This window comes from Notothenia rossii (genome assembly GCF_949606895.1).
Source record: "Notothenia rossii genome assembly, chromosome: 11".
Lineage (NCBI taxonomy): Eukaryota > Metazoa > Chordata > Actinopteri > Perciformes > Nototheniidae > Notothenia > Notothenia rossii.
In genome coordinates this window covers 33,233,591-33,244,734 of record NC_136910.1, presented here as the reverse complement: position 1 = coordinate 33,244,734, position 11,144 = coordinate 33,233,591, and the positions used below count along the sequence as shown (strand labels likewise).

The following is an 11,144-nucleotide window of genomic DNA, read 5'->3' as shown; positions in this document are numbered from 1 at the left end:
TGCTGCTGTGAAAAAAAGAAGCTATATCCATGTTGGATAGAATATCTAATTTAAATTAAAAAAATAACCGTAAGGGACAACTTGAATGCTTTTTTTCTTTTTTTCTCTTAATGCATTGCATAAAGATCGGATCGGGAAAAATCGGTATCGGCAAATTATCAAAATCAAATGATCGGAATCGGATCGGGAGCAAAAAAAGGTGATCGGGACATCCCTAATAACAATAAAGTTTAATCTAATCTTGAGCAGGAACAAATGTATTTACTTAGTAGCCTACATATCTGACATTAACGATTAAACACATTTGTGCATTCTTTATAAATGCAAACCGAGTCAAGCCGACTCTGGAGGCGGTGGTATGCACCTTAAAGTTGTTTGCAATCCGCCAAAAAAACGAGAGAAGAAGAAGAAGATGAAGAAGCCGACTCCGAGCTGTCCGACTTCAGGCGAGCATTTTGAGACCTCCCCCGGCTGCAATCGGCTATTCTCGTCTACTTTCGAGGCGAGCCGCAGCTCGTCTCAAACAAGCCTACTCTGTGTCCTACACGGCTTGCTGGAGCTCCTGCCCCCCCTGTGAGCCCACTGTGCTCTGATTGGTCAGCTCGCCCACTCTGTTCTGATGAGTCCACCACCGTTACGGCCCCTACACACGGCGGCGTGCGTTGCCGCTTCAACGCTTCTGCCCATTCACTTTGAATGGGGTGACGTCACGATTCGCCGAACTGCATTGTGGGAGCAAAGCATCGCTTGTCTTGCGGTGCTCGCTGCAAAAGTAGAGCAATGTTCTACCTTTGACGCCTCGATGGAGGCGTCAGACAATCGAATCATATGCCAGTACAAGCTCTAGCCAATCAAACACCATGCTTGTGTGTCTGGGGCAGGAGATTCATTTGATTGGTTGTTGGTCGAGTTTCAGCCCCCCCCAAGAGCGACAACGCACGCCGCCGTGTGTAGGGGCCGTTACAGCGGAACATCAGTGATTATGTGTTACAATGGCGTTTGTTAGCAACCAGGAAATGACACCAGTAATGACAAACAGATGAGAATGCTGCGTGGGGTCTGGGTGCCGTGTTGGCGGGACGTTGCGGGGCTCGCTGCTCCGCCCTTTGAGGCTCGAGGAGCAGACAGTGTGAGCTGGATTACTAGTGTTGTTTCCTGGTTGCTGCGTGGGGTCTGTGAGACCAACACACTCTCACTCCATAATCGTCCAGGAGCGACGTTTGGTCAGGGTCCCGTGGCGTGCAGTTGTGACGCTCCTAGGCTCCTTCAGCTTCATAAAGGGACGCAAATAGCTTTCAACTGATTGCAATGTATTCCCATCTGCGGCGGGATTTGACGCTTATGGAAGCACAGCCTTCGTTTGTGTCGGCTGCCCTTAAAGGCAATGTTGAGCGTCCATTCCCATTGGATAACGGAGAATTGTACACCCGGAAGTAAGTATTCCCCTTACTGTCGATTGATTTTACAGTGATATCTGCACTACTCATCGACTAAAAAACACCAGATTATCCTAGTTAATTACACAACATTGATTGGTTTAAATTGTGTGCTATGCTTTTGTATTTTTCCCCTTCGATTCGGATAAACAAATATTTTTTCGGAGTAAAGGATGGCAGAAGACACTACACTACCCAGAATCCCCAGCTATCGTTTAGGACTACACCATGTGCTCTGTTTGACAAACCCCGTGATTAGTTCTCAAGCTCTGTGATTGGTTCACCTCCAACTGCATTCCATATGAAAAAAAACGTTTCGTAAAAGATAAAATCATACTTTATTCAGCAGTGCTTGCTTTACTCTTTGAAAGTCATCACATGAATGCATTGTAATAAATGGTTCGGCTGCATTAAATATATTACACATCTGTCGTAGTTCTTTATTTTTATTTATCTACAGAGATCGGGCTCAGAATAGACCGGAAACTATTCTTTTGCAGTTCAGTTTGAATTTCACAATAAAGTTAGTAGTAATATTTTGTTTTGATATTATTGTTTTTTATTAACTACTTACGGAGCCCCCAAGGGGACATGGGGAAGAAAAAATAAATAAAAATGTTTTGCGAGACATCGCAAAACCTTTGCGATATCTCGCAAATGTTTTGCGAGATCTCGCAATACTTTTGCGAGATATCGCAAAACCCCTTTGCGAGATCTCGCAATACTTTTGCGAGATCTCGCAATACTTTATCCCGCAAAAATGTTCGTTTAGCGCAATGTACTTCCGGCTGGTTCAGTTTGGCAACCTACAGTACTCTGGGGCAGCTTGTAACAGATGAAAGAGTCATGGAGGAGGATTTGGAAAGCTTTCTTCGCTCGAGAGAGGTCCCACAAGAGGACATCATGAAAATGCAAAGTGACAAGGTGCGTAGAACATTCATTCAATTCACGGAATAAGTTACCGTAACAGCACAGAGCCTGGAAAAGTCAAACACTTTATAAGTAATATGGAGGTAGCATGGCAGTTAAAAAATCCTTCTGTAAAACGTTTAATGCTGACTTCTGAATTTGATAAGCGCCGTTTGTTTACAAGTTAAGTGTTAGGGTGCTAGGTAGCAAGCTAGTGGTTGTTGGTAATGTATTAGTTATTTTATTTTTGCAGGTTGACAAGGCAGTGCTAACCATCATGAATGATGAACAAATGGCAAAGTATATCACTTCATATGGTGACCGAGTAGCTGTCCTCTCCTTCTGTCAACAAACAAAGCGCAGCACAGATAAAGAAACTCTTCTACAGACATTAAGAGATAAAATAGGAGCACGGAAAAGTAAATCAAAAACAAAAGGAGCATTGTGTGGTGCATCAGGTGTGTTTCAAAAAGAAGGTGAAGGGATGTCAAGACAAAGAAATAACGCAGCAGAAAAGACTACCAGGAAGATTGAAATTGGATGGCTTCATTTTCACAATAAGGAATACCAACAAGTGAGGACCTGCAATGGCGGGGGAACAAGACATGCATCGGTGGAAAAAACAACAACTGTTGCTCAGCTTTTGGAAATGGGAAAGAAGCTATTCTTCCCAAATGGCCACTCAACAAAAGGGCGAGTTGAAGACTTCACCTTTGATGTCTGTGATTTTAAAAGAAACCAGATCCCTTCAGATGACACTGTTGGCAGACTTTATGAACAAACTAAACTGAAGCTGCTTAGATTTTACATATCCACAAAAGAAGAAGCCCACCCAAAAGATCAATCCCCATCTGAGGTAGAAACAGTTAGAGAAGATTCCTTATCTGTAGATTCATCTGTTGCCATCACTGAGGGAGCAGACTCACATGGATCTGTTGATGCAGATGAATTGATTACAGATCTGCCAGAACATGGATATTCATCTGACAGCGACAATAGCGATCAGGTTTGTGGCAGTAGGAAATATAAAGTCACTTTAATGACAGGGACAGATGGAAAGAGATAGTGCTTGAAGATTAAACTTCAGGTAATAACTAAATAAAGAAATGATGTACATGGATTTCATAAAACAGAAAGGTTCCATTGTGTGCCATCAGTCACCACAGTTAGTCAGCAACTTTCTACATAGCTATAGTTATGGTAGGGCTATTTAGCACACGCTTTTGTCCAAGGCGTTACCAACATACTTTCACCTCTGTATGTTTAAATTTTTCCAGGACTTTGTTGTTGACATGTGTGGTCAGATGCATACATTTCTTTTTGTTGCATATTTTTTTGCTATTTCATACTTTTATTTGTAATGCTTTGAAACATATCACTTATCTTAGAGACTCTGAGGGAAGATTGAAGAATATCTAAAAGTTATTGCACAGTACCTTTATGCTTAATAGGCTAATGTGTAGTCATATGTATTTTTTTGCACACCATTTGATATTAATTGTGAAACATGTTTTTCTCCCTGCCATTATTACAAATTACTGCTGACAACAAAAGTTGTTTTTTTGTAGCATTTCCAGATACAACCAAGATCCAAAAAACAAAGATCAACCTCTGACACTGTGACAGCAGAAGGTCCAAGGCAATCACATCGCTCCCATTCAACCCCAACAGACGAGGCAGATACACTTGTATGGGATCCGGAAGATGATCTTTGGGGAGCAGGTGGTGATGAGATAGTTGTGATAAAATGGAATGACGTCACACATGAGGATGTCACTCAGGTAATGTGATCAGGAAAGTGTTTGGGTAAGGGGGTAGAAATGCAAATATATGTATTAAAACCAAACCAGTAAACACAGAAAAGATTGAGAAATGTATTGCTACTTCAATTCAATCAATTACATACTGTAGTTTTTTGTTGGATTTCAATAGTCAGTAAATTCGATTCAATTTATAGAAAAAGTCAAATGTGCATTCCTACTTTGAAAAAAATGTACCATGTCCTTTTATTTTTATGGCATATGTATTCTGTTCCCCGATTATTCTTTGGACACACGAATGAAATAACCTACAGTGCTGTGAAACGCTTACTGTACTTACTGAAATGTTAGCTCACCCCTTGTATATTTAGAGCTTCATTTTGCCACAGCATATTGATTAACATTTAATAGTTTATGCTGCTTTAGAACCTTTCACATTTCAACAAACCAAACAAGACCTGATGAAAACCTGTGGAATTCCACAAAGATTTTAATTTTGCTCATAAGCTCATAACTCATGGTGGCATGCACAACTTCACAATTCTCTTTTTTTTGCGATAATTTCTATATCAAACTACCATTTGTTGTGTATAGTGGTATAGCAAAGTCATGTACAACTTGTATTAAAATAAATGGTGTTATTTAGCAAGCTGCAGTAGAAGTGGAAAGCAACAGAGTCCTTTTGACTTGTGATTGTGCAGTAGTTTTTATAAACACGTACAAGTATTTCTGGTTTTAAATAGAAGATGATGTTGAAGACTATTACGGAAATACTTTTGTAAATTACGGTCTGCAACAACGTCTAAGACTTCAAAGTGTCTGCTGTCAATTAATAACATACTTAATTCATCCTTCAGAGTGCGGAGATGAATGGAGTACCAATGCAGGATTTACTACTCCCCTTGTCCTCTGATTTTGGCCTGCCTTCGGCACATGTGTCCATACATGAGGATACAGTGCAAACAGCACAGGTAAGATGCATCACTGCAAGAAACCCTGAACACATCCTTTAAACTACCGGTCTTGTAAGATTTCATATAACTGTGGCCTGTAAAACATTTGTATACTGTCCTGAGAGCTCTGGAGGAGCTCGGTCAGGTATAAAAAAAGTAACTTTGATGATTTTTATACTGAAGTTTTCAGTGTTACCTCGGCTTTGAATTGGAGACAACAAATAGAAAGTCTGTGTTATAAACTGGAGGTGTGGTGGAGTTGGAAAGAAGGTCTTGTAAAAAATAGCTTTTGAGTTGCATTATGGGAAAAACATAGAATCCAATATTATATGGACCTTGATTCATACTCAACATTTAAACAATTAGGACATTTTGGCCTCTGCTTCATTCATTGACCAATCTTTTTGTGTGTGTTTGTATGATTCGTTCTTCTACTACAGGATTTGCTTTTAAATTCGAGCAGCCAACTATCCCCATCAACCTCAGCTGAAGGCTCAGGAAATCCAGAGAGCACGCGACGTGCATCAATTCACAGGACAAAGGTTGTTGAAGATCTTTTGGCTGTATTTATGGACAGTAGCATAATACATTTGACTCTAAAGATGGACTTTGTAAATGAAAATGCTATTGATGATAATGGAGGGTCAAGGGAGGTTTACACTGCATTCTGGGAGCAATTTCTTGAAACGTGTGAAGGGGAAGCAGAGGGAGTTCCAAGGCTGAGGCCAGATTTCTGTGAGGCTGAATGGCAAGCAGTTGGACGGATCTGGGTGAAAGGATTACTGGACCATGGTGTCATGCCAGTGAGGCTATCAAAGGCTTTCATTTTAGCCTGCATTCATGGAGTCGACTCCGTTGATGTAGACATCCTGATGACATCGTTTCTCAACTACCTCTCTCCTGTTGAGAGATCAGCTGTGGAGAAGGCTCTCCAGGCCACAATGGAGGAGAGTGATGAAGAGGACTTGCTCGACCTTTTCACAAGGATGGGTTCCCATTTCCTACCGGCAAAGAACAACATGGAGCCTGCCATCGAAACAATGGCTCATAAAGCCATTCTCCAAGAGCCAAAGTATATCGTCGATTGCTTCTTGACACCCATGTCACTTGTACAGCTGAAACTGCCTGACAAGGACAGTGTGTTGTCTCTGTATGAGAAGAAGAAAGCCACAGGCAGAAGAGTGTCCCAACTGTTTGAAACAACCAACGTGGTGCTGTCTCAGAGAGAACAGACCACTTTCAACCACCTCCAACGATATGTGAAAAATGCTGACCAAGCCAAAGCTGAAAAAATCCTGCGTTTCTGCACTGGTTCTTCTGTCATATGTGTTGACAGAATTGGGGTGTGCTTTAATGCTGAAACTGGGCTCAGCAGAAGGCCTGTTGCTCATACCTGTGGAGCTATCCTTGAAATACCGTGTACCTACAGCTCTTTCCCTGAATTTCGCACGGAATTTGACAATATCCTGTCCAGCAACTACTTTGAAATGGATATCCTTTGAACTTGAGAGCAGTCATTATCAGGCCTGATAGTAACAGTTTGGAATATTATTTTGATTTGATATTTTTGTGTTTTTTTTTTCATTGAAACAACTGATGCACTGAACCGTGTAATGAGCAGTCTGCAATTCTATTTTCTGCTTTAACAAGGATATTACTTTTTTTTTTAATATGCTTTGAGAATGACTGCAGTTTTCATTTTTGTCAGTTTGATCGTAACCCAGTTTAGAGGCTGAGATTAAGTGTGTTTTTTTTGCAGCTAAGAAAGCTAAACGGTGTTGTCCGTCACTGGTCGAATTGTTAATTGTTGATGTTATGGTGTTAAAGAGTCAGTCCTTTTTGATAACTCTCAGAAAAAAAATGTTTGAAATTTAATGTGGAAATAGTTATGTTAGATCCTGTTTACAAAAAGGTGATGTTGAAAGTGTGAAATGTGGCCTGAAAAGACTACCCTCTAATTACAAGCCCTCAGAATGTATAAATAATATTACCAACATATCACTTTCATTTACTGCCATCTTAACATGGCACCGAATTATAACTCAATGCTATTTTCTTTAGAAACACAAATCGTGTGTATGTAGATGTGCATATGAAGTGACGTATACATAATGTGCAATGTTTTATTTTTTTATTTCTCAATTGGTCTTAATAAATTGACAAACCAAACTGATTAGGCACATTTTAAATTGAATCAGGGTTGCAAGCCAGGATTTCACACTAGATAAAAATACAAAATTATTATTAATATTTCCACACTGTTAAAAGATCAGCTTGTGCTGTTATTTTCTACCCCTTTCTGACATTAAAGTGCCTGTCAACACAGGCATCACTGTGTTTTCTGTTAATTACATGTAACTTGATGTTCGTACTACTTGGTTCTAGCATTACTAAAGTCCTATACATTTTCACACACACTATTTTTGTTTCACAGTTCGAAAACACATCAGAATCAGAATACATTACATGTTACTGGTTAGACGCTTTTATCCAAAGCGACTTACATACTCAATACTGTGGACAAGGAGCAATTTGGGGTGAAGTGTCTTGCCTAGACACAACGACATGCAGTGGGGTTTGAACCTCTGACCATCTGATCCCCATAACAAGGCTATATCCACTGCGCCACACGCCTCACCCAATGAATACCTTTATTAGTCCAACAGAGGGGACATTTACATTGTTACAGCAGAAAAGAGCCAAAGACAGCTTAATGTTACCTAAGAAGCATGCATAAAAAAGTATTAAAGATAAACAAATTATAATTTAAACAAAGTTAGACAATTTACAAAATAGACATCCTGTAAAAGTTTATAGGTATATATTGCACAGTTATTAACAGCATATATATATTGCACATGGTTGGTATTTAACAACAGGGGGTGTTATAGTCTGTTATTGTGTGTGTGTGTGGGGGGGGTCTACTAGGGGCTGTACTGGTTATATAGTCTGACCGCTGCTCCCTCTCTCTGAGACAGCGGGGGTGCAGCAGCCTGTCACTGAAGGAGCTGCACAGTGAGGACAGGGTCATGCCATCACATGTATATAAAAGGGGGGAGTGATGTTGACAAGGCAGTATTTTAGTCATCTTACAGTTCATAACACCTTAACAGGACTGGTGTCTACAGAATCTAAAATATTCAACAGCTTAGACTTTACTGACATATTCTAAATTCTTAGTCAACTTAAAGATAGGATTTCAAATTAATTATATGAGCTATGCACACACATGACCTAAGTTCATCAAGCAAATGCAGTGAGTAGCATTACTACTTTGTGAAAGAAACTACAGGCATAAGAGCTATATACTCCCAGAAACAAACAAGCAGTGCGGTGACGGTGAGTTCCAATGTCACGGTATATGATTTAGAGAGATGCACTGATGGCCTCTCTTAGGTGCATATACAAGTTCACAGCCTGATATGGGTCTGTTGGTGGAGTCAGATGGGACTCGCCCATAAAGATGTGGCATAGTTCGTACACATCTGGATCACATGGTATGGCCAGCCGAAAGACACATTCATTTTTGCACAGTTGAACGTGTTCGTCTTCAACAGGGGAAAGGTAGTCTCTTGTCCGGTAAAGGTCAGGCACAGCATACATCACATTTGGCTGACCGCTGGGGACGTTCAGGTTTCTCGACGGCCTGATGGTGTGCGCGTTCCAAACCTGTGCAGTGTCATCCAACTCATCCTGTTAAAAAGAATGTAATACATTTAGTAAGAACTGTACATACGCATCAACTTAAATAGAGAACAACATTATGGCATTCACACATAACCACCAACCCCGCCCTCTGTCTGTGTCCTTCACTCTCTCCTCTCTTTCTTTTTCTCTCCTCTAACTCACACGCACAGCACATACACACAATGTATTAACTCACCTGGATGAGTCCCATGCAACAAAATTGAAGGAGGCTTTTGTCCAGAAATCCACCATCAAAATGCCCGTTGTCTCTGAGGTCTCCAAATAAGCACATCCAAAACTCCGCGCACTCTCTGCGAAGAAAACCCCACCAATACTCGATTCGTTGATTGGCGGTGCTGGCTCCCTCCAAGTAGCTTTCATGGGTGCCGTCTGGGCTAGTAGGTACGAGGAAACGCTGAATGCCTCGAACATAGCCATTTTCTGTTCCAAGATCGCCCCTCACCAGTCTAGGGCAGCCCCCTAAACGCTGCACTGCTTCCATGTAATATCCCCCAATCAACTTTGGGTCACTACTTGTTGTGTAGGCATTAAGCCAGATAATTTTTCTTGAATACCCATCGATACATCCATTTATACAAATGCCATATGGCTTCAGTTTATCATACGAATCCAGGTGCCAGATGAAGTTTGGCCCTTTGGAGAAGTAACGCCTTCGTCTGAGTCGTCCTGCTTGCCTTAATGCCACTCCTCTGGGATCCAGCTCCTTCAGTACCAAGCGCACATCCTCCTTCCTCACACGCAGTCCATGCACTCTGCATTTTGCATACATCCAGCGGTACCCATGAAGCTGCCCAGAGTACTGCAACTGGTTGCGAATGAAATCCACCAGGACCGCAAGCTCAGAGTATACATGTCGACGTGCATGTCCCCTCGCTCGGAGTTTCCTCTTGAGGTGTCTTTCACTTATGATAAACCTGTGCCTATTGCCAAGCACTGATGTTATGTCTTTATATTTTAAGCCAAGCTCAAAGTAAAAATCGATTAACTGCTCCATTGTTGTGGTTTCTGTGTCGCTGAACTGACCCGGAAGTACATTGAGCGAAATGAAAACCTTTGCGAGATCTCGCAAAAGTATTGCGAGATCTCGCAAAAGTATTGCGAGATCTCGCAAAACATTTGCGAGATCTCGCAAAGGTTTTGCGATATCTCGCAAAACATTTTTTTTTTTTTGTTCTTCTCCATGTCCCCTTGGGGGCTCCGTAACTACTAGACCGCTGGGTCATGTTAAGACCATCTTTTCTGTGTTGCTGTGGGTTTTTTCCATCGCTTTTCTGTTACAAATATCAAAACAATAACTTAATATATCCGTCGTAAACTAAACCAGAAACAGCAGTATATTTTATTTTGTTAACACTGTAAACTTGACAGCTTTTTAACCCAAACCACCTTCTGGTTAAAGCACGTTATTACATGTTTAGAGTAATGCAATGCAGGTAGATTGTGTTGCTTTTTAATGACTGTTTAAAATGCCTTTTTCTTAATGTCTTTTATTATTATTAACTACTTGTTACTTGTTGCTAGGGACGCTGCTATCGATATTGTGTTTCGCAACATGTTCTCTATCTATGGCACGTCTCTGCTGGGAGTTGTAGTTTTAAAAGACGTTTTCGTATTTCCCATAATAAGAAGTTGCCAGTATACTGTGTACATCCCTGGAGGTTTAGGGGATAGGAAACACTCAAATGTAAAACATATAATTAATAAATGGGTGAAAATTGCTTGTGCCCATAATGGGCAGCATTAATATACAATATATACCCACATGCCAGCTAAGGTCAGAAGAGCTTTATTTAACAGCTGGTCTTATGTGTGTGACCCCTCGGGTTGTTAATTGATAACATTACATTCAATTAATTGATAAGCCTAAAACATGCACTTGTCAAGGTTCAGAGGCAAATTTTGCAAATATGACAGTAGCCATCAATCATCTTAAGATAAGATATACTTTATTGATCCCAAGTTGGAAACATTTGTGTTACATCAGCATGTGTAACAGTTGTAAATATGCAGTGGTGTTTATTTGTAAATCATTTAGTATAATCACACAAATTCTGTGTTTTATATTTAATAATTCTGTGTTCTTTATTTATTGATTGTTCAATACCTGACAAGGCCGGAGACTAAATATCTATATACATCTTATAAGAGTATAATACATATGTATAATATCAGTTAAAATAAGTGCTTCAACATAGTTAACATTGCTAGAGGTATGCACAAATAATGTCTTGTAATGCCCTATTGAGGAACCTGCGACCCGAGTTTTTTATTCATTGCATAACTACACCGTTTGTGAATATGATATGTCAATAAACCTTAGAAAATCTTGAAATCTTGAAAGGGATGTGCAAAATAGTCATTATATACAGTCTTTAATT

The 11,144-nt window shown here is 40.3% G+C and overlaps 2 protein-coding genes across 2 annotated transcripts; one reads left to right on the top strand and one right to left on the bottom strand.

The window, feature by feature from the left end:
• Positions 1–2,233: 2,233 nt before the first annotated feature.
• On the top strand, positions 2,234–6,560 carry LOC307025298 (uncharacterized protein; the record flags this gene model as incomplete). Its single annotated transcript, XM_079659934.1, has 5 exons — positions 2,234–2,360; positions 2,599–3,351; positions 3,914–4,126; positions 4,963–5,076; positions 5,499–6,560. The coding sequence occupies exons 1-5, from the start codon at positions 2,283–2,285 to the stop codon at positions 6,558–6,560; spliced, it is 2,220 nt and encodes a 739-aa protein (XP_079516060.1). The 5' UTR covers positions 2,234–2,282.
• Positions 6,561–7,172: 612 nt separating this feature from the next.
• Positions 7,173–9,902, bottom strand: LOC307025779 (uncharacterized protein). The gene is made up of 2 exons (XM_079660651.1): positions 8,942–9,902; positions 7,173–8,751 (listed from the first exon to the last, which is right to left on the bottom strand). Exons 1-2 carry the CDS (start codon positions 9,758–9,760, stop codon positions 8,425–8,427), a joined length of 1,146 nt encoding a protein of 381 aa, XP_079516777.1. The 5' UTR covers positions 9,761–9,902; the 3' UTR covers positions 7,173–8,424.
• Positions 9,903–11,144: the final 1,242 nt, after the last annotated feature.

What these genes read in the sequence shown, in the direction of transcription:
- LOC307025779 (XM_079660651.1), bottom strand. Translation starts at nt 9,760, where the DNA reads ATGGAGCAGTTAATCGATTTTTACTTTGAGCTTGGCTTAAAATATAAA. An exon ending in GTTGCATGGGACTCATCCAG is followed by an intron (nt 8,752 to 8,941) that starts GTGAGTTAATAC and finishes TCTTTTTAACAG; the next exon opens with GATGAGTTGGATGACACTGC.